This window comes from Sminthopsis crassicaudata, chromosome 1 (genome assembly GCF_048593235.1).
Source record: "Sminthopsis crassicaudata isolate SCR6 chromosome 1, ASM4859323v1, whole genome shotgun sequence".
NCBI lineage: Eukaryota > Metazoa > Chordata > Mammalia > Dasyuromorphia > Dasyuridae > Sminthopsis > Sminthopsis crassicaudata.
Window position 1 is genome coordinate 64417376 of NC_133617.1, and position 22335 is coordinate 64439710.

The following is a 22335-nucleotide window of genomic DNA, read 5'->3' on the forward strand; positions in this document are numbered from 1 at the left end:
AAATGATACCTAGCCGAGAGTCAGAAAACCTGAGTCTTGGTGCTGTCGCTAATTTAATGTCTGTTCCCTACTTGATTCTGTTTTCCCAACTGTAAATCAATGAAGATGATGGGGAGACTGGACTTTGAAATCCTTTCTAGCTTTGACAGTCTATGTTGCAAAGTCGTGTGATGTAATGGGAGCAGTACTAGAGTTCAAAGAAGAACCCCACTCCACCCCCAGTTCTCTGCTAGTTGAAGATCTGCCTAGTTTTTGCATTCTAGACCTCCTCCCCAAGGTTGTCCCAGAATCAGTCCCCTACAGAGAGCCATGGTTTTACTCTGACATACATACCCGACTTTATTGGGAAGGCAACATGAACACAGGGTGCCCCCATTCTCCACCCATTCAGAAAGAAGAGATGGAGAGGAACCAATGAATGGTTGTTATTTCCAGCACTCCCACTAATGCATCCCCCATGAACCAGGGACAGTCTGCTGAAGGTGACTCTCAATCAGCTGTGGGCCAATTGTTAAATTTTCAGTGTGTATATATGTACTTCATTAATGGGCAAACCCTAAAAATAAGGGCTTGATTTATTATTTTGTTGACTATCTAGCCATAGGAAAATAATGGAGAAAATGTAAATGATTAAGATCAAATTTGAAAGGATTCAATGCATATTTTTTTCTTTTTCTTTAGAGAGTTTGGTTATTAAACATTTACCAGCACACCCCATGGGATAAATCCTTCTTCTTAGATTCTGGCCTTACTACTTTTTAGCTGTGTCACTTTTACCAAATTGCATGAGCATTTTGGTTCTCAGTTGATCCATCTTTGACATGACCAACACCCTTCTCAACAGTTGTACACAGGGCCTGGCCCCTGTTGGACATCCCTGATGGTCTCCCAAGTAGGTTGGGGCAGGAGGGGAGAGCACAGCAGAGAGGATCCTGAAAGAGCCCATCTGTCCTTGGTGAAATGTAAGGCAAGGAAGGACAGCAGGGACTGTCCTTAGAGAGGCTGCCAGGTCCTATCAAGGGTCTGGACGTGCTCCTTGGCTCGAAAACAAAGAGACACAATGCTGGAGCTTCGAGCATGGGCATCCCCAGCTTCTGCCAGGGGGCCAAAAGCCTCCCCAAAAGGAGGGGGTCCCGAGGATGCATGGAGGAAGGCATGAGGCCCATAGGGGGGCTGTAGACCAGGCCTTGGCCCCAGAAAACCTGGGAGGGCATGCATGGCTGGAGGGCCTGAGGTCAGCCAAGGGTCCAGGGGGAGTGAGGCAGTTGGAGGAGGCCGAGCAAAGGCCAGCATGGGGGCCTCTGGAAGCTTGGTGGTTGCTGCTGCTACTGCTGCTGCGGAGCTGGCCTCCAGCTTCTCCTGACGTCGCCATTTGGCTCGACGATTCTGGAACCAGACCTAGCAGGATGGTAAGGACAGAAGAGAAGAGTCTTGACCCCAGAAGTCTTTATAGCTGTTTTCTAGAATCCCAGTGGGGCTCTATAACCCATCTCAAATTATCTAGCCTCAGACCAGGTGTAGCCTTCTCCCTCCATCACTTTTTCCAAGGTTCTCCCTACCAGAAAAGTTCTGCTTAGCATCTAACTCCCTGAAGAGGGTAATCACAATAGCCTTTCTGGAGGAGCAGGACAGATCACTGCCACTTTCATTTTGGGCTCTAAACCTTGACTGGATCAAATCAGCTCCGCTGAGAAAATCACAATAGCCTTTCTGGAGGAGCAGGACAGATTACTGCCACTTTCATTTTGGGCTCTAAACCTTGACTGGATCAAATCAGCTCCACTGAGAATCCTTGCATCTTCCCAGCTTCTCTTTTCTCTTAGAGAGTTTGGAATGGAACATGGGACAAGAAATATCTAGAAGAGCCCAAATTTCTTCTCCATTGTTCCTAACATCAATTTTCTCAACATCCAATAACAAGCTCCACCACTGACTCAAACTTGAAGAAAATATTTGGCTTTTCTGGGCTTCAGTTTCTCCACTTCACCAGCTGTCTTCTCACCCTGAACAAATTCCCACCCTGAGGCCCACTCTCCTGATTGGTAATTTCCCAATGCACTGTTTCTTGAGGGATCCCAGCTACCCTTGTTTCAATTCTGGCTTGACGCATTCTCATATTTCTCTGACTCATTATGAATTTACTTTATCTATACTCCAACCCCTATTTCCCAGCACCCCTGTAGATATTATCTTTCTTTCCTTAAAATGTAAACTCTGAAAGTAAAGCCTTTTGTTTGCTTACATTTATATCTTTAGCATTTATCACAGTACCTGGAACTTAGTAAATGTTCAATAAATGTTCTATCTGTTCATCTAGCTTTTTATACCGCTGTATAATGAGAGGATTTGTCTAGATAAGATGGATTCCCAAAGGGTCCAGGAGAGTTTTCAGGGGTTTCGTGAATTTGACTAGGAGAAAATTACATTTTTATTTTCACTAATATCAAATGAAATTTAACATTTCTTTTAATTATTAAAAAAAATATGATTCTGAGAAGGGAGTCCTTGAGGATAGGGACTATCATTTTTTCCTCTTTTTATCCATATACAAGGCCAAGAAATACTAAGATATTATCTAAGTCCTTCTAGAATCATTTTATGTTTTAAAGTGCTTTTCCATGTATGACATTCTATGATTCTCCCTTCACAATGTCCCTGACTTCTACCCTTTTCTTTCTATCCCCATAGTCCCCATCTGATCTTTCCTATATCAACCTTTTCCTAGCAGTTCCATTTTCTCTTCCTCTGGCCATTCTTGCAATCATCTTCCAAAAACTCAACTCTGGTTACAACTTCCCTGCGTTCATTCATCATCTACAAGAGTTCCATACTATGGCCCCAGTTTAGTTTCCTCTCTCCCTGTTCCTCTCATCTTCCAGGTCTTCCGGGCTCATTCCCACCCAAGAGCTTTTGCTCTTTCTTAGGATCTTCCCCTTGCCTTTTCCATTCCACTGCCCCCTGCTTTGCAGTTCCCTTTTATATGTTACCTAATATCTACCAGTACTGGTACAAAAAAAGGCCAAAAAAAAAATCTTTGTCTTTAAGAAGCTCAACCTAATGGGGGAAATAAGATGAAAGCAATTATGTGCAGAAAAAAAGATATGGAATATGGGATAAATTAGAGGGAATCCACAGCAGAAAAGCACCCACTTTAAGGAGGATCAGGAAAGGCTTCTTATGAAGGTGAGATTTTGGCTGGCAGTTCAGAGAAGCTAGGAGTGAGAGCCTTCCAGGTATGGGAGACAGTTTGTGAAAATACCTAAAGTCTGGAGATGGAGTGTATTGTTTGACAAACAAGCTAGGAGGCCAGTGTCATCATATTGAAAGGGTGAAAGGGAGGGAGAATGGAGTGTAAGGTTGGCAAAAGAAATGGGAACAGGGGCAGCTAGATGGCGCAGTGGATAGAGCACCAGCCTTGAATTCAGGAGGACCAGAGTGTTCAAATTTGGTCTTAGACACTTAACACTTCCTAGCTGTGTGACCCTGGGCAAGTCACTTAACCCCAGCCTCAGGGAAAAAAAAAGAAATGGGAGCCAGGTTGTAAAGGATTTAAATGATGAAGAAACAATTTTATATTGGATCTTGTAAGTGATGGGGAATTACCACAGTTTATTAACTAAGGAGAGTGATGTGGTACTGTACTTTAGCAAGATTATTTTGATCTATATTTTAGCTAGGTTATTTTGACACTGAAGTGGGGAGAGACTTGAGACATGGAGGCCAATCAGAAAGCTATTGCAGTAGTTTGATTGAAAAATAAGGAGAGCCTGTCCTAATGTGGTAGCAGTGTCAGAACAGAAAAGAGGAAGAATTTGAGAGCTGTTATGAAGGAAAAATCAGCAGGACTTGGCAAAATATGATAAAATCAATAAAATATTAAATACAGAAGAGAAACAAGAAAGAGTAAGAAGCCCAAATTGAGTTATCTTCCTCCATTAGCTTGCAAGTTTCTTGAGATCAGGGGTTATTTTTATTTTTGCTAGTATTTGTATACCCATGACTTGGCACATAATAAGCACTTAATATATACTTGTTTCCTTGCCGACCCACCTACACAGGGACATTTCCCTGACCCCAACTCCATCAACATCTCTAGTCTGAATTTATTCTCTCCTGACCTGAACTCTGCTTTTTCCACAAGTCTAAATCTTCTCTCACCTACATTGGAAGCTCCCTGAAGTCAGGGTTCAGGTTTTCTCTCTTCTATCCCCCCCCAACCTTAACTTGAAGACAATTAAGGCTAAACTACTCAAATGAATAGAACAGCTGGGAGGGCCATTGCTTTCAGTCTCACCTGCACCCGAACTTCAGGAAGGTTGACCTGAGTGGCCAGCTCCTCTCGACTGTAGACATCAGGGTAGTGGGAGCGCTCAAAGGCCCTCTCCAGCTGATGCAGCTGAAAGGTTGTAAAGGTTGTTCGGTTCCGCCTGTGCTTCTTCTTGGGGGCATCTTCTGCTTCCCCGGACCCCGGGGCCCTTCCCTCAGCTGGCTCACCCTCACACTTGCTCAGAAACATTGCCCCACCTGAATAGGCAGTGGGAGAATAGATTAGGTGAGGAAGAAGAGGAGAAGAGATGGGCACCTGCCACCTAGCCCATCTAGGGAAGCTTTTAGAGAAAATAGATGGGGAATCTGGAGGTCAGCATAATGAAGCCACTGTCTATATGGGATTCAGATGTTGAAGCAGAGAAATTCTACCTAGACTGAGAGCTTAGAAGACCACTAAGCTGTACAGCCCATCTGTCCCCCTGCTCAGAACATAGTAGAAGCCGATACAGCACAGAGGCCACCCCCTCCACGGAGCTCCTTTAGATCACCCCAGTTACTAGTAGCCTCTTTTTCCTCAAGTTGTTTTGTATTGTTTATATATATGTGTGTCATATCCCCTGGAAGAATGTAAGCACTCCGGGTGGCACAGGAGACAGAGCTCTGGACCTGAAGTCAGCTTCAGATACATAATCCTGGGCAAATCGCATTAATTAACCTCGTTTCTTTCATTGTTAAATGGGAATCATAATAGCACCTATCTGCCAGGGGTGTAGATTAATAATGTTTGTTTCTTTCCTTGAGCTCCTCCTAGATATAGGAGACTCTTAATAAATATGTATTGGATCCTGAGCCTTTAGTTCTCTCTATGGTCCTCAATTTACCCTTAGATTCCAGCAAGATACAGATAGAAACTACTACTCATTCACAGTATAACCCAGAACAAGTCACTTAACCTTAGCCTTTATTTCTCCATTTGTAAAATAAGACAGCTAGACTAGGTGGTCTCTAATGAGAAGCTATGGTTCAATGAATGTTTCCAAGGGGTTGGTTCCTCCCCTCCCCCACCTCCAGCTAATCATTGAAGCCCCTTAATAGCCCTTTTCTCTCTGAAGCCAGCTCTTGGCTAAGCTGTTGATCTCACAGACCAGAGATCTTCTGGGGGTAGAGATTGGATTAGGGGCAAAGGCATCGCCTGAAAACCTTGCTCAGGCATATAAATAAAGCATACACACCCCACTCTTAGGAAAGCTCAGTCAATTGCTAAACAGCTGAAATTTGTAAGTTCTTTTTTTCCTCTACAGTTATTCCCCTGTAAACTAGGTTCTGAGTCTAAGTTAATACCTTGGATGTCAGAATTAGGATTCAAAACAATATTAATAGTCTAGAATTATGGGTCTAATCTAATAGGATTAAATTTAGACATAATAATAAAAATAGGATGAGTTTTTAAAATACCAAGGGCCCAATTACAGGGTATGGCCTGATGTGGAAAAAACCCTAGAGTTTATGGTATATTCCCAGCTTCAATATGGCAGCCCCCCCAAAAAAAGTGAATTTGATCCTAGGCTACATTAGCAAAGGTGCAATGTTTATAAAGAAAGAGACAACACTGTATTCTGTATCTCACTGTATTAGCCCTGATAGACAGGATCTGTATCTTTGCTTGGATCTACAGCCACATCTGGAGAACACTGACAAACCAGAACGTTTCTAAAGGAAGGCAGTTGGAAAGCATGAGAGACAGGGAATGTCTAGAAGAGATAATTCAAGGGATATATGCTAATTTCTTTCAATTATGTGGGAAAGGAATTCAGTTTGTTCTTTATGGCCAGAGAGGGAAGAAATAGGGGCAAAGGAAAGAAGCCATGGGGTGGGGGTGTAGGGGAAGCAGAATTTAGTTCACTAAAAGAAAATAGCTTCTATAAATCAGGGCTTTTCAGAAGCAAAATGAGAAGCCACTCCACGCAAATCCCTAATATTGGGGCTTTTCCATTATAGACTGGATGACAACTTTTGTAAGAAGGAAAGTGTTGGATTAGATGCCTTCTAAAACCCTCTGTGCCCCTGTGATTCTAAAAGCAGATGGTTTGTTCCCACTTCCCAGCACCAGAACTCAGGTGTTCTGGATTCTCAGCATTTTTTTTTTTTGCATCAAATATTTCTTTCCATCTCCATTTTGCTTTCTAATTCTTTGTCTCTCAGTTTGCCTCATCTATTCTCCTTGTCTGTCATGTCTGTCTTTCAGGGTTGGGAATCCTGACTCCATCGGATTTGATTCAAAGAATATCCTTGACACTACTTCCTGCCAGCCACCCTGATTCTCCCCATCTCTATCCCATCTCAGCCACCCCTTAGCCATATGGCACTCACCAGCAACAGGGGGCTCCTCCGGTCAAGTCTTCCTCCCTGGGACACCCACCTGCCTCTGCAGATCTTTACAGACCCCTGTCATAAGCCCTTACAGACTAGAAAGCAATGGGAGGAGAGTTGGAAGAGAGATTAGAGCCAGCGATTAATTGGGAGGACTTCCCCTTTAAGGATGACAGACAGGCTTGAAGTCTCCTGGGTCTAAGAGGTGGTAGGGGGTGAGGGGAGTGGTTAACTGGGTAGAATGGACAATGCCAAAATCCTGGTAGACAGGCAGCTTATAGAGTGATAAGATAGGTCAGAGACTAGAGGAAAGGGGCTAGCTTCCTTTGTTGGACCTTCAGACCCTTCCTGAGGGACTAATGGATGGAAAATCATTAGGAAGCATGTCAGAATCACAGTATCTCAAAGTTGGAAGGGACTTGAACTTGTCTAATTAGCACGAGGCTGGGAATCTCTTCTATAAAATCAAAGCCAAGTGTTCCTGTACCTCAGGACTCCAAGAACCCAACTCAGATCACGGCAGATAGATGGTCTTCAAAACTTGCTGAGCCAACACATTTCATCCTTCTGAAGCCATCATGCTGAGACTCTCCGAATGTAAGATGGTCAAGAGTGATCCATCATTGCCTTTCCTTCTTGAAATGACTCACCAGAGTTTGTGCTTGGCCTGTTAGTCTCAGAGAAGCTTCCACGAGTTATCCATAGAGTGAAGGGAACTTAGGGAAGGCAAGAAGGACCTTATGTCACATTTTATAGAGAGGAAACAGACCAAAGAGATGTGCCTAAGGTCACCTGGTTAGTAGCAAGGCCAAGAGGCATATTCAGAGATCCTGACACCTCCAATTTGAGAGGTTTCCTTCATTTTGTCCCACTGGGACCGAGGATGCCTCATCAATCTCCCCAAAATTTGGGGAGGGAAAAAGGAATGGAGATAGACTTTGCAAAGTCTTGAACTTGGAGTCTGGGATCCAGATATTTGGGAGTTACCCTCCTACAGAAACTCAAGGCCAAAGAGAAACTTGGGTAACTGTCTTCCTTACTCCATTATGTGTAGGCTCCCAAAAATCAAATCCAGATGCCTGCAGACCACTTTTATTTTTATTTCTCCAGTGTCCAGCACATGCCTGACAGCCAGCTGATACTTGGTAAAGCACTTGTTGATTAAAGAATAAAAATGTTTTAACAGGATTTGAAAGTTTGTAAAAGGTTTCCCTAACAACCCTGTGATGTCATGGTGGTGGGTGGCAGTGTTACCCCCCACTGGACATATGAGGAAGCTGACGCCCAGAAAGAGCTGTAGGTCCCACAGCTAGTAGGTTTCAGGGTCCCAGTCTGACCATCAGGCTGTATTCCTAAAGAAGGAACATTGGAGCTATGTAGCAAGCACTGGACTGGGGGCCTAGGTCTGGCCTGGTAAGAACTGATTCACTTCACAAGCATAGGCAGTCCCTCTTCCTCCCTTGACCTCAGTTTTCTTCTTTATAAAAGCAGAGCTAGATGATTTCAAAAGTCTCCCTTCCTTGCACTATCCTATGTCCACAACAGCCCTCGTCAATATGTCCAAGCTAACATAGTTGTGGAGACTAGAGCAGACTGGGAGAGGGAGGGGGAACCCCCCTCTATAATTACCTTCCTTGCAAGGCTCCTAATTGCTTCATCACTTTAAAACATTAACAAGCTTCATCTTTACAAGTCTCCCAATTACACTAATTGGTCACAAATTAGTTAAGAGGGCAGACGGGTAGTATCAGGGAGGGTTAAGGTATTCTGTAGCTTTAGCCTGGGCCTGAGCCTCTTATCTCCTAGAGGCTGATGCTCCCAGACAGCTGTGTCAGCTTAGAGGCCCTGAGGAGGGCAAGAAAAAGAGCAGCTCACAGATTATTGGGCTCCTGAAGGACAGGGGACAGGTGACCCTTAGGCTGATGCTCTGAGCATCAATGCTACCATCCAAGGTGGGGTGTAATGCTGTAGTGACTCCTCATCATCCCCAGTCTTGACCCCAATCCTCTGAGATTTCTTTAGAAGGGGCTGCAAGATTTTCAAGTGAAAAATAAGGGTCTGGTTTATGTCTTTCCCAGTGAAGAGGATGGAGAAGGGCCTCCTTTGAAAGATTTGGCATTGATTAGGCCCTTAGGAAGATATGAGACCTATCAAAGATATTCCATGGAAGAGACAGCAGGTTTGTTCTACTGGGCCCCAGAGGCAGAACTGGGGTGGGGGTGTTCATAGGGTGACTTTAAAGAAAAGACTTTCTTAGAATTGTTGCTACTCCAAAAAGAATGGGTGGTCTCAGGAGGTATTAGCTTCCCCACAAAGCCTTCAAGCTGTTGGAGATGCTTCTTGCTGAGATGGCCTCTGAGAGTCTGTTTTCTGGAGCTCTGCATTTCACTTATATCCAGTTCATTCCAAGGCTTATTACACTCCATTGGCATCTAGGATCCTTCACCAATTGGGCACGTGATCCCAGATCAGATCACCAAGAGGGGAATGGATCTCCATGATAGGATCCTGAGAGATTTTTCACTGCGAAGATCACCGGGGGTTCAGGACCATGGTAAACTGTGATTCAGGATAGATTTTAAGGAAGATTTTAGGGAGGGGATGGAATTTGTGCATTGCCAAATAGGAGAGTTGGGCCCCAAGCAAAAGGATCCAATATCAAACTGATTGTCACAGGTGTAATGCAGTAAGGATCTCTGCTGGAGAAGCTAATAAGGGCAGGGGACAAAGAGAGACAGAAGCCCATTCTCAGAATGATAAAGCCTCCATGTCCTTTATCTCTGTCTCCCAAGTTTGCCAGGGGCCTCCCTTAGACTTCTTGATGTCTATAGGCCAACTGGGGGCACCTCCATATCAACATCCCCTGACTATTCCCCAAGAAGGCATCGAGAACACACCAGTGACTGTAGCCCAAGGAAACGGAGGCCAGATTGCACCAGAAACTTGATGGGGAGTGGAGACAAGTGAGGAAAGTGGGGGGAGGGTGGTGTATCAACTGTAGTGCAGCTCTACATTCCCCACCCCATGCACTCTCCCACTCAGCCCCAGTCCCCTTTTTGGTGGCTCTTTCAGTCCAGGAATTACCCAGGTAGGAGAAGAGATAGGAAAAAACATTTTGACATTCTCCAATTTCTTTCCAATCCCCAATGGGGTGGGGTTGGGCAAGGTTCCAGGGAGCCTTTTAGCCTAGAGAGTCTGATTTGCAGCCCTGGGCACACAAGGATTAGAGGTTCAAGGTTCTTGGAGACTTTGGGGTCCAGCCGAGCTTCCCTCAGGGACAGGCTCTGTTGCTGTGCTTCTCAGCTCCTTGGTCAGCTTCTCCAAGAGTTTCCTGAAGGTGGGACGGCGTGTAGGCTCTGCTTCCCAGCAGCTGCCCATGAGGGCATAGACATTGGCAGGACAGCCCTCCGGGGGCTGCATTCGGTAACCCTGCTCCACAGCTTCAGACACTTCCTTCAGAGACTGAATTGGGCACAACAAGGAGAAATCATGGAAGGCAGCTTGGACTTAGCACTTTGGCTCCTGCCCACCCTCGTCCTGGCTTTCTAATTATAATATCCCCCCCTTCCCATCCCCACTAATCCCATCCCTGGGTTACCCACTCACACTCATATTCTCTCTCTTTCACTGGTGTGATTCTAGGAACCCCATCTAATTCTGTCCCTACCCCACCATTGTGAACTTGAAACTTTACTCTTTCCCCCTATCCTGGTCCAAACACATTTTAGGGCATACCTCACACCATACTTACCATCTTGGGGTACGGAGCCCGGCCATAGGAGAACACTTCCCATAGAAGGATTCCAAAACTCCAGACGTCTGACTTACTGGAGAATTTCTGCAGGTCCGATTTGGAAGTGGAGGACCGGTGAGGTGAGGGGAACACTATGGGATCCCTTGACCCTAGACTATATACCATCAGGGATGGTCAAGGCCAGGGTGAGAGGCCTTGAAGGGTAGGGTATGAAGGGGAAGGAATGTCTCCTGCATGCTGCCCTCCCTTATATCTGATGGGATTCTCCCTGGGATTCTCAACTCAAGTCCCAAGTTCTCCAATACTGATCCCCTTCCATCTAAAAGATTTCCCTCCTCTTGTCTGCTGCCACCCTGATTCTACCAAAGATCTATCCAGAGTAAAAAAAAAAAATTCAGGATCATTTGGTATTTCTCTGAGTGTCCTGTATCCCTGGTGAGACTGGGAGCTCCCTAAGTTCAGAAACTGTGTTTCCTCCATAAGCAAAGAACATATGAGGTCAGATCAGTGCTCAACGAATACTTAAAACACAGAATGTCAGACCTGGGAAGGCCCTCAGAACTTGGAATGTCAGAACTGGGAGGGCCCTTAGAATACAGAATGTCAGAGCTGGAAAGGTATTTTTTAGTCTATTTCAGCAAATACAATTTTCTCATTAAGAAAGCAAGGGTCTAAGAGTCATGAGTCTAAGGATCACACAGCACATCAGAGGAGTACTGATGGGATGTTAGATTGCTATTAAGGGCCATGGCATTCAGGACTAAGGGGCTGATCTGCTGTGCTCTGCCCTAATTAGTCTAAATCTGGACTGCAGTGTTCAGTTCTGGGCACCATGGCTTAGGAAGGCTATTGACAAACTTAAGATGCCCAGGGGATGGCATCCAAGAGAAGATACTTAAGTCCATGCCCAACGAGGATTAGTGGGAGGAACTAGGGACATTTAAGCTGGAAAAAACTGGGGTTGAAGGAGTGAAGAATGGAAGTTGTCTTCAAGTATTTGAGGAGGTCTCACATAGAAGTACAATTATTAGGCTGTCCTATTTGGTTCCAAAGAACAGGATTAGGAGCAAGGAATGCAAGTTACAAAGAGGCAATTTAGGCTGAATGTCAGGAAAAAACAAAAACTAAAAAATCTTCAAATATTGTTCCCAAAGTGCAATGGGCTGTCTCTGGAGGGAGTGTACTATGTCAGAAAAGGGGTGTGGGGAATTTCAAGTAAAGGCCAGCTTACTACTTATCAGTATGTTGTGGTGGGGAATCTGTGGGATATGAGTTCTCTGGGGTATATTAGATAGCCAGTAACATCCCTTCCTGAACTCTGAATCAGAATTCTAGGACTTTCAGACTGGGGGGAAACCTTATTTACACCCCCACCCCCATTACCTCCACCCCTTCTCACCCCATGTTTCAAGGCCTCAGGTGCAGTCCACTTGACAGGGAGTCGGCTGGTATCCAGGCCACGTCGTTCAGCCTTAGCCAGACCAAAGTCACTGACTTTGGCCACATGATCCTCAGAGATAAGGATGTTTCGAGCAGCCAGATCACGGTGTACAAGTTTCTTACCCTCCAAGTAGTCCATGCCCTCAGCCACGTGCCTGATATAGGAAATGGAGGAGAGGGGAAAGGAGATTGGGACATTATGAGCAGGTTTTATATCAGGGTCTCCCATGCCCTGTCTCTATCTTCTTGCCAAGCACAAGACACAAAACACACACAGGATCAGATTATTAGAACTGGAAGGGCCCAAGATTACATTTAGTCTAACTGGCTCATTTTACAAATAGGTAAATCACAGAGCAGGGACTGGATCAGAACCCAGGTAAACCAAGGCCAGGTGACAATAGTAATAAGTAACAGAGCAGGGAATGGACCAGAACCTGAGTCCTCAGCATTCTATATAACATGGCTCTCCTGGGGCCTGCAGCCTTGCCCTGGAGGGTCAGAAGCAAATGTGAGGGTTCATGCTCCCTTCCCTTCACTTACAAGGAGAACTGCAGCAACTGTGCCTTGTGGACGAGGGCACGGCCTCGGGTCCGAAGAAAATTCACCAGGTTACCCTATTGAAGGAAGATCAGTAAAGGGGGTTTCTGCAGTCTCTGCTATTTCCTTCCCCAATCCTTTCCACTTCTTTCCCCAAACCCTGAGCCTCCCCACTCCCTTTCTTCTTCCCTCAGTCCTTCCCTTTCCATTTCCTTCCCTGAACACACCGGACCTTCTCTCCTTCAGCCTTCACCCACTTCCTCAAGTCTTTCTTATTCCTCTCCATTTCCTTTTCTCAACCTCTTCTATTCCCTTTCCCTAAATTTTTTTCACCTTCCCCCCTCCCCCACCCCACATCCCTCTCTCCTTTCTTCTCCCCCCTTCCATCATCCTCCTCCCTGCTCCCACCTCCAGATTCCACCATCCCCTTTTGGCCTGGTCCTGGGATCTGAGCAATGGGGGAGAAGTGGCTTTAGAGTGGGCTAAGGAGAGAGGAACTCAATAGGATAGCAATGGAGAGAGGCTGAATAAGCTGGAAGAGAGAAGAGGAGGTGGCACGTGCCCTCTGGGGAGAGATGGGAAGGGCAGGGCTCCAACTGACCTTGCTCATGTATTCCATGACAATGTAGAGCCCTTGATGAAGAATGACCCCCAGCAGCCGCACCAAGTTCTTGTGCTGTATCTTCCTGGGAGTGGATTAGAAGGGGGAAGGGAGTTGCAAACTTATTGAGGGGAGGAAGAAGCAGAGCACAGCCATCCTGAATCCAACCCTCTCCTTTCACAAATGAGGAAACTGAGTTGAGCCAACTTGCCCAAGCCCAGTAAACGATCGGGTGTGGGGATTGGAGGGGTGGCCTAGGAGGCCCAGATCTGGACACGGATTAGAGCCTAGAACTGCACAGGGGGACTTCCACCCTGAGCATTCTAAGACCCGAGTACCCACACCTGGGAATCTCCAGCCCTCTAAATGCTGGCTCCATTTGCTTTGCCCCACACCTGGGAACCACCTCCTTCCCCAAGCCCTGGGGATGGTGTAGGGGAAAGAAAAAGCGGGGCTTCTTTCCATGCCTTCCTAGTCGGATGCCAAGCCTTACGTCATGACAGCAGTCTCATCCAGAAAGGACTGCGCTGTGACGTCACACTTGATGTTCTTCACCGCCACCTTCTGGCCCAGATATTCCCCCTGCAACACAGCTGGGACAAGGTGTGGGCCTAAGAGGTAGCCCGACCTGACTCCAGATGGAGACTAAGCCTGGAGAAACCCCCCTGCCATTTCTCCCTCCCACACCCTGTGTCTTTCAGACTCCAGCCTTCACTTTCTCTCCTGGGCTCAGTCTTTCTGAATCTCCTCATGCCTCTGTCAGGGGGCACCGTCTGGGGAGGTAGGATGTTGTGGGGATCAGGGGCAGGGGTTACTCCTGGGAGAGAAGCTAATTCTACTTTCCAATTCATCCCTCTCCAACACACACACACACACACACACACTGACTCTCTTTCAGTCTTTGTCTGTCTTTCACTCTGTCTCTGTCCTCTGTGTGTATCATTGTCTCTGTCTCTGTGTCTCTTTGTTTCTCTGTCCCTCTATTTCTATCTCTGTGTGTATCTCTGTTTCTAGCTCTCTCTGTCTCTCTCTCCTTCCCACTTACCTCCAAACTCCCCCTCCCCAATCTGGCTGCCGAGGGTCAGCTGCTGCAGGTTCAGTAACCAACCAGCTGTAGGGAAAGAGTCCAATGAGGAAGCCCTTGAAGTGGCCTGCCCAATTCCAGATACCTCATCCACCCATCAAGGACCATCTTTTCTCCTGTCCTGTCTGTACATTCAGCCAGGCTGAACACAGGAGATGGGGACTTAAAAAAGGACTAGTCCCTGAGATCACTGCATTTGAACCCCACCGATAAATAACTCCCTCTAACAAGGCATATTAGCATCTGCTCTGCAGTTTACAAAGCCACTTTTTAAAGAGTGGTCATGGGGACAGCCAGGTGGCTCAGTGGATAGAGCACCAGCCCTGAATTCAGGAGGATCTGAGTTCAAATCTGGTTTCAGACACTTAACACTTCCTAGCTGTGTGACCCTGGGCAAATCACTTAACCCCAGTTGCCTAAAAAAAAAAGAGTGGTCATAACCTGCCCAAGGTCACTAGTACTTAAAGCCAGTATTTAAAGTCCAGCCTTCTAGTCAGTACTGAGGGAACAGATGCAAAAGAAAACAGCCTGTTTTAAAGAGCTATATTCACTCTAGCTACAATAGGTTGTCTACCCATATGGATACATTATTACTACAAAAATAGTAATTACAAAATTACAAAGCCCACTTGTATGCACTCTCATTTGATTCTCACAACAGCCCTCTGGGGATTACTTCAATTTGGAGTCTGGGCTTTTGGTTTTGTTTTTTAAATCTAATCTCAGGAATCCATCAGGTTAGGGATTTCTTAGCGTGGAAACTCCCTCCACTAGTTCAGATAGTCAATCCATCTATGTTACACAGCCTTAAAGAATTGCTTGAGATTAGTTCCAATGGTCTTGTGATAGAGAAAGTCATCTGCACCCAGAGGGAAGACTGGGGGGGGCGCTAAGTGAATTTTCACTCTTTGTTGTTGTTTGCTTGAATTTTCTTTTCTTTTCTTTTTTCCCCCTTTTTTTGATCTGATTTTTCTTGTGCACCATAATTGTGGAAATATGTATAGAAGTATTGCACATCTTTAACATATATTGGATTACTTGCTACCTAAGGGAAAGGATGGAGAAAAAAAATTGGGACACAAGGTTTTGCAAGTGTGAATGTTGAAAACTATATATTTTTTTTGAAAATAAAAAAATTTAAAAAAAAGAATTGTCTGGAAGCACTGAAAGGTTAAGCTAGTTGCTCACATCCATAGTTATTGTGAATCAAAGGGACAACTAAATCTCTGGTCTTCTGGACATTCTAAGCACCGCATGATAATATTCTTGGTTGCAGGCACTGTTTTACCCATTTTCCAGATGAGGAAATAAAGACCCAGAGAAGGGAAAGTTTTTGCCTTAGTACAATGTCTGCCACTTACCAAGTAATAAATATTTGTTGACTTGACTTATTCAAGGTCACAGTAAGTCAGAGGCAGAGCCAAGACTGAAACCCAATCTTCTTAAAGACATGTAGGTAGTACAGATAATGAAGTACTGGACCTGGAGTCAGAATGACCTGATTCAGATCCAGTCTCAGATTCTTACTAGTAGTGTGATCCTGGACTTATGTATGCCTCAAGTTTCCCCAACTATAAAATGGAGATAATAGTATCTAACTCCCAGTGTTGTTGTGAGTATCAAATGAGATGTTTGTAACATGCTTAGCATAGTGTTTGGTACATAGTATGTATTTAACAAATGCTTGTTCCTCCTCCCTTCCCTCCCTGCTCAATAAGATCTTTTGTATAAGGTTTCTACTCTGTAGAGAGTTGGGGAAAAAAGATACTTCTAGATCCTTCTTTCCCTGGATTACCCCATAGTCCCCACCTTTGGCCAGCTCCTCCTCAGCTGACTTGGTTCCATGTTTCCTCTTGGGTTTCACTAGCTTTGTACAGATGGCCCCCTTGTCCTTCATGTAATGCTGAAGATGGATGGACAGATAGACAGATGGCAGCTTAAGCTGAAACATGCTCAGGGAGTAGAAGCTATTGAGTCTCCTAGGAAAAGGAGTTTGGAGTCCCTCTACTGGGTCTAGGGGAGTGGCTATCTGACTAATTGGGAGGACTCCTAGTTCTAGCTCCCTCCTAGATGACCACTAGCCCTTAGGAAGCTGAAGAGAGGCTGGGGGAGTCAGGGGGCCTTGGTTCCCATGGACACTAGTTGCTGACGGCTGGATTGGTTTCCCTGGTAACCAAAGCTGGGCTGAGATCCCAGTTAGAATCTTGAGAGATGGAGGGGAGGGAGGGGGAAGAGAGAGAAAAAAATTGGGGGGGGGTAAGGGAAGAAGAGAAGGAAGGGATAGGAGAGAGGGAGGGAGGGAGGAAAGAAGGAAGATAGAGAGGGACAGAGATCAAAGATAGGAAAGTAGGAATATGCTGGAGGGTTGGAATTCCCTGAAGGATTCTCTCAGGATTGGTGAGGATAGAATTCTAGTTTCCATATAGGTTTTTGGGGAGTTGAGAGATTCCTTGGGAGGCTGAGGATTTAGAGTCTCAAGTCTACGGTCTTGGGAAACTCATAGGAGTGTGTACCCATCAAAAGAGATTCCTGGGGAGATCAATTTTTCCAAGAGACCAGATGGAGGAATGGAAGGGACCCCTAGAAATAATAGAGGGGACTGAGGGATGGTGGGATCACTAGAGGTAATGAATAGGATGAGACTGTCACACCTCAATCATGTCAATAAGGTTGTAGAAGGAGACACTCTCATCAATGGTCAGTCGTCCACCATGATGCAGCACTCGGTAGTGGACCACTTCCTGGCCATGACTGACACACAGCACATAGTCGCCTGGGTGCCGAACAGACTCCCGGACCAAGAAGAGCCCATCTTCTGCTGGCTGCAGCAAAGCTACTGCCTCCTGCCCCGAGATCTTACCATGGAACCACCTGTGGGTGAATTGGGGCAGGGCCTAGAACTGGAAGAGGAAGTCCTGGGGGGAATGGGATAAAGGGAAGGGAGAATAGGGGACTTTGGAGAATAGGAGAATAGGGTGCAAGGTACCTTGGCAAAGAATGGCAAGGCACTATGGGCATTGGGTAATGTGAATCCTGTTACCATGACAATTTGATATCAAGGACATAGTGGATACTGGAAAATAGAAACTGTGGACAATGAAACCTTGGGGCAGCGAGAGTTGTGAGCACCGAGGACTTTCTCTACTCACGGCATGAGGCTGAGCTTGGGGTCAGTGGGGATGGCCTCTCGTTCCCGAACGGCTCCAGCTGCCAACAGCCCCTCCTGGCCACTGTCATGGTGCTTAGCCCGGTACCAGCTCTTGCTCTGCCGAGGGGATGAGGCCAGAGCTGGTGATGGAGGGAGGGAATAGGAAGCTGTGCCCAGTCTTTTCCCTGAGATATACACTGGATCCTGGCTCATGGGCCGCAGACCTTCACCTCCCCAGAAGCATCCCCCAGAATGTGGGTCTCTTCCATTCCCATCTATGACCCCGCCCCTACCTCACAGGCCTCCAGGATGGTGACAACCTCGCCTTTGCGGAAGGCCAATTCCCCTGGCTTGGGCTTCATGTGTTCACACTTGGTGATGCACTGAGTGCCTGGTGTCCAGCGTCTCTGTAGCCAGAGACAGAGCCAATGGGACTCAAAGACAGAGGCCCACAAGGGGCAGAAAGATAAAGAGGAAAATAGAGACAGGGAAGGTAGATATAGGGAAAGAGAGGCAGGTATCCTGGGCATAGGGGTGGGGCAGCCAGCTGGTGGCAGACACTCACACCCAGGCTATATAGGAGAGGATAGCTCTTAACCCCAGCTTCACCATCCTCCCTCCTCCCCCCAAAAGCACCAGGGGAAAGTCAGGTAAGTCAGTGGAAGCCAATGAGGGAACATGAGTCAACCTCAACCAAGGGGCACCCATAAGAGGGCCTGGGAGGCAGAGAAGAGCACTGAAGTTGGGAAATTCCTGGCCACAGGCTGAAGCCAGGCTTACCGTTGGCATCTTGGCTGAGACGAGGAGGATTCAGGGATTACTGGGTTTACCTGGGACAAGAGGGATGTGTGGGCAACTGGTGAGCAAGGCTTACATTCCCCAGAGCAGTTCCCCAGGATATAACAAGAAGAGAGCCTGGAAAAAGGTCCCAGAAGTCCAGTCACCCCATTCCTTCATGCATAGATATCAGTGATCCATAGATTTTATGTGTACATACTTACACATACATGTTTGTATACATGTATATGCATCATGTACTTATATATAGTATGTGTGTGTGTGTGTGTGTGTGTGTGTGTGTGTGTGTGTGTGTGCTGTTTTATAGAAGAAGAAATTGCACTGGCCCAAATACCAACAAACCTCAGTTAGATTCCCAAGTCTGCCACCTATTTGCTGTGTGACCTTGAACAAGATACTTTGCTTCTCTGGAACTCAGTCTTTACAATCAGAGGATTGTACTAGATGTTCCCAAAGGACCTTCCAGATCTGACATTCTATGTTCTAAGAGCTCTTCCCAGCTCTTACATTCCAGGATTCTTTTTTTCCCTCCTCCTGCCCTAGTTCAGCCCCTAGGACATTCCCCCTAGGAAAAGGGAACTGGAATCAAGATGAGTGGGTGATTCCAGCACCATTTGACTGAGGCATGGGGAGAGGAATGGGAGTCAGAGGTTTAGTTTCTACTCTGTTCTTCCCCTTTCTCTTACAAGTTATATGGTGGAGTGGGGGAAGGGGGGAAGCCGGGGAAAGGGGACAGTGAGAGGGTGGAAGGAATGACTCAAAGTCATTTCTAAGTATTTGAAGCCACATAGAAGATATTGGCCAGCAGGTCAGGGTTCTCCCCTTGATCTCTACAGTTGGAGGGCCTGAGGTTTTCAGCCTTAGCTCCTATGGTGCACCTGAAGGTTCATATCTGTTCTCTGATCCTTCATCCCCCAGTCCACATCTCCTTCTCATCTTCAGGACTTTTTAGCATCTATGACTTTGATCGCAGCCCTGGCTAGAAGGCCAATCGCCCCCCTGAAGGGTGCTGGTTCACTTCTTGGCAGAGGACATTTGAGGGTACCTCAGCCTCAGTTGGGAGCACAGGCTCAAAGGACCCCAGAACAGATTTCAGAAGAGGAAACTGGCACCCTGGGGTTAAGGTATGGCTCAGAGGGACTCGACTCCTTTGGGGCTCTCCATGGTTCCCTAGCTTTAGCAGAGGTGCCTAATCAACCTCATATTTTCCAACCCACTCTGTTCACAGTGACAGTTTAAAGGAGCAGCACCAGAGAAGCTTTTGGGGAGGGGGAGCCCTCTGTGTCCTAAAATTCTAAGGTTTAGAAGGCTGGAATGGCTTTCAACTTATTTGTTGAGGAGAGATTATTCCCACCCCACCCCCACCCCCAGGCTATGCACTCAGAGAGATCTTTGGGTTCAAACACCTCTGCAAAAGTGCAAATGGACACACATTTAGCCAACAAGAAAGCTAGGCACACAGCACATATGTTCTCAGAGGCCCGCACTCCACCCCATACACCTGAGAACACGGTAAACAGCCCTCCTGGCCATGTATGCACAAGGTACGCCCTGCATATGTCTATTACACACCCAAGAGAACTCATCAATAACTACCCCTCCCCCTTCCGTTCTCACCGCTCGGATGGTCAGGGCTCACCCCAAGAACAGACCCACCAAGCTGCCCACCCGGGATCGGCCACGGGGGAACATAAGCTCACCCACCATTTATTACACAGGCTGGCCCACTCGCGAAATGTCAGGCTCAGAGCCTGAGGCCAGCCTCACACAGCAGCTCACACACGCACACCCTGGCAGTCACACACGGCGACTGTCACAGACTTGGAGCCACACACAGCGATTGTCGTACTCGAACAGCACAATCTGTGCCGTTCTCGCCACCCCCGCGTTCGAGCGCAGGCTCAGCTGCCTCCAGACCCCACCGTGCCGCCCGGAGCTCACCTTCCCCCCTCGCCCAGCGGTGGCCAGGGCTTGGGATGGGGACGGGGACCGGGCTGGGGATGAGGATGGCTCTGGGAACAGACTCCAGGCCCCCTGGCAGGCACGCTTGCCCATGGTGGGAGGACGAGGAGCGGGTGAGGGTCAGTCTCCGGACCCCGCGCGCACCCCCCCGGCCCCCAGCATAGCATCCCGCCGGACTCACCTGCCCAGCCTGGGCCGCCGGGGCTCCGGACCGCGCGGGACAGCACCGGGTGGGATGGGAGGGGGCACGACGCGGACAGCGCCAGGCTGGGCAGCTGGGGCCCCGCTCCCGGCTCCTCTCCTGCCTAGCCCCTTACCTTCCCCGGGACTAGTGGGGGGCCCCAGCCGTGAGCATCGCGCTCCGTGGTAGCCACAGCCGCACAACTTGTGGCAAGTTCCTCTGTTTCCTCATTTTCTCCCCCCCACCCCCCGCCACCCCTCCCTGGGTGGAAAGGGGCGGTGGCGCTGCAGCCTGGAGGAGGCCCTCTCCGGTCCTAGCGCCGGATGCCTACACTGCGGTCCCCGTCACCAGCCCGGTCCACTCAATCCTGCGGGGGGGAGGAGAGACTAGATAAAAAGAGTCTCCCGCATCCCAATCCCCTTCCTATTTGGCGTCCAGAGACTTTCTCGAGGGGATTAGTCCAAGTCTCTTCCCCACCACTAAAAAAATAGAGAAATAGAGTTTGAATGAGGTGACCTTCACCTAGTTCTAACCTTCCTCGTTTTGTTTTGTTGTTGTTTTTTTTACAAACTAGGAAACTGAGACCCAGAGATTATGTTCGGCTCACGCAGGCAAGAGGCACACAGACTATCAGCGCTGGACGCTCTATGTTCTAAATCCCCTTCCAGCTTTTGAATTCTATACCTAAGATGGCTAGATTCGTGTAATTTTACATGCCTTTGCTTCGGGCCTTAAGGGAAGCAAAACAAATGCTTCTGTCCAGACTTGAGACTTAAAGATGTTAGTACCCTCGACCCTCCATCTCCCAGAAGCCTGTGGAGGGAGGCTCCAAGTCAATCAGGCTCCAGCTATATCTACTCAAAAATAGCAACAGAAATGTGGAACAGACACATAATTGCAACAGATTTTTACAAGAAATTTTTAAAACGACCAAAAAAGAATGAGTAAACAAATAAAAAATAATAATAATAGTTTTAGACGAAATAAAAAAGTGCTGTGCAAATGAATATTAGGGTACAAAATAAGGGTGAAAGTTGCACTAATCAATAAATGTTTATTAAGACATGTGGAAGGAAGGAAGAAAAGGAGGAAAGGAGGAAAGAAGGAGGAACTGAAAGGAAGGAGGAATAAAAGTAGGGGAAGCACCTGATTTCAAGGAGTTTACATTCTAATGGGAGAGGCAGAGTATATATATTCTTTCCTTGAAAGCGTTTGTTTTTGCTTTTTGGTTTTTTTCCAGAGGCAATTGGGGTTAAGTGATTTACCCAGGATCACACAACTAGGAAATATTAAGTGTCTGTCTCAGGTCCTCATGATTTTAGGGCCAGCACTCTATCCACTACAACACCTAGCTGTCCCAAAAGTTTTTTGGTTTTGTTTTGTTTTTTAATTAAAGTTTTTGATTTTCAAAACATACATATGGATACTTTTTCAACATTGACCTCCGCAAAACCTTGTGTTCCAATTTTCTCTCACCTTTCCCCATCCCCTCCCCTAGAAGGCAAGTAATCCAACATATATTAAACATAAGTAAAAGTATATGGACAATATATATTTAAGTAAGTATGTTAACTATGTACGAGATAAGATGCACAGAGCAGGTAGATAGTAATTTAAAAAGTAATGATAGCTGAGCTCAAGATACCAGGAAACTAGAGATTCTAAGACACAGAGGTCAGGAGGAAGAGCATTCCAGACCTGGTAGTAGCCAGTACAAAAACAGAGATTGGAGGTAGAGCCATTATGGCTGAAGAAGGGAGTGCACAAGTAATATAGAAGAATCAGAAGGAAATGGAAGAAGCAAGGTTGTAAAGAAATGTCATGTCAAACAGAGAAATTGATACTGGATCTTAGAGGTAACAGGAGATCACTGGAGGTGAGTAGTGTAGTATGGTCAGACCTGCACCTTAGGAAAATCACTTAGTCCAAAGCTTTAAAAGTAGCAAGTAGAGGGGAGAGAGCTGAGGCAGTAAAACCAATCTAGAGGCTTTAGTCCTGGCTGCTCTTTAATTAAATTTTTTTAGTCTGTCACTACACCTTGCAAAGGAAAATCTCAAAGCAAGCCTCTAAGCTAAGATCTAACCTTTCCTAAGTCCAGGCATATTTAAGTGGATGTCTAGAGTTAGGCATGTACATAGATGGCAAGATAAGTCTTTTTCACCCAACCAACCTTAGTTCCCATATTTAT

At 46.6% G+C, this 22335-nt stretch overlaps 2 protein-coding genes across 6 annotated transcripts; both read right to left on the reverse strand.

Annotated features, from left to right (window-relative positions):
• Positions 1-863: 863 nt before the first annotated feature.
• RAX2 (retina and anterior neural fold homeobox 2) lies at positions 864-7236 on the reverse strand. 2 transcript variants are annotated; one of them, XM_074307747.1, is made up of 4 exons: positions 7127-7236; positions 6640-6734; positions 4295-4524; positions 864-1398 (listed from the first exon to the last, which is right to left on the reverse strand). In XM_074307747.1, exons 3-4 carry the CDS (start codon positions 4514-4516, stop codon positions 994-996), a joined length of 627 nt encoding a protein of 208 aa, XP_074163848.1. In that variant the 5' UTR covers positions 4517-4524; positions 6640-6734; positions 7127-7236; the 3' UTR covers positions 864-993. The 2 variants fall into 2 exon arrangements, with proteins under 2 accessions (XP_074163848.1, XP_074163849.1); XM_074307748.1 differs by lacking the exon at positions 7127-7236 and having other exon boundaries at positions 6640-6774.
• Positions 7237-7718: 482 nt separating this feature from the next.
• On the reverse strand, positions 7719-20397 carry MATK (megakaryocyte-associated tyrosine kinase). Of its 4 annotated transcripts, none has more exons than XM_074307736.1 (13): positions 20284-20397; positions 17987-18036; positions 17500-17613; positions 17208-17323; positions 16710-16929; positions 15868-15961; positions 14020-14085; positions 13468-13567; positions 12975-13059; positions 12377-12450; positions 11793-11988; positions 10391-10477; positions 7719-10101 (listed from the first exon to the last, which is right to left on the reverse strand). In XM_074307736.1, the coding sequence occupies exons 2-13, from the start codon at positions 17993-17995 to the stop codon at positions 9871-9873; spliced, it is 1392 nt and encodes a 463-aa protein (XP_074163837.1). In that variant the 5' UTR covers positions 17996-18036; positions 20284-20397; the 3' UTR covers positions 7719-9870. The 4 variants fall into 4 exon arrangements, 3 of the variants coding, with proteins under 3 accessions (XP_074163837.1, XP_074163820.1, XP_074163827.1); XM_074307719.1 differs by having other exon boundaries at positions 20148-20391; XM_074307726.1 differs by having other exon boundaries at positions 17987-18121; positions 20148-20322.
• Between the last annotated feature and the right edge of the window lie 1938 nt (positions 20398-22335).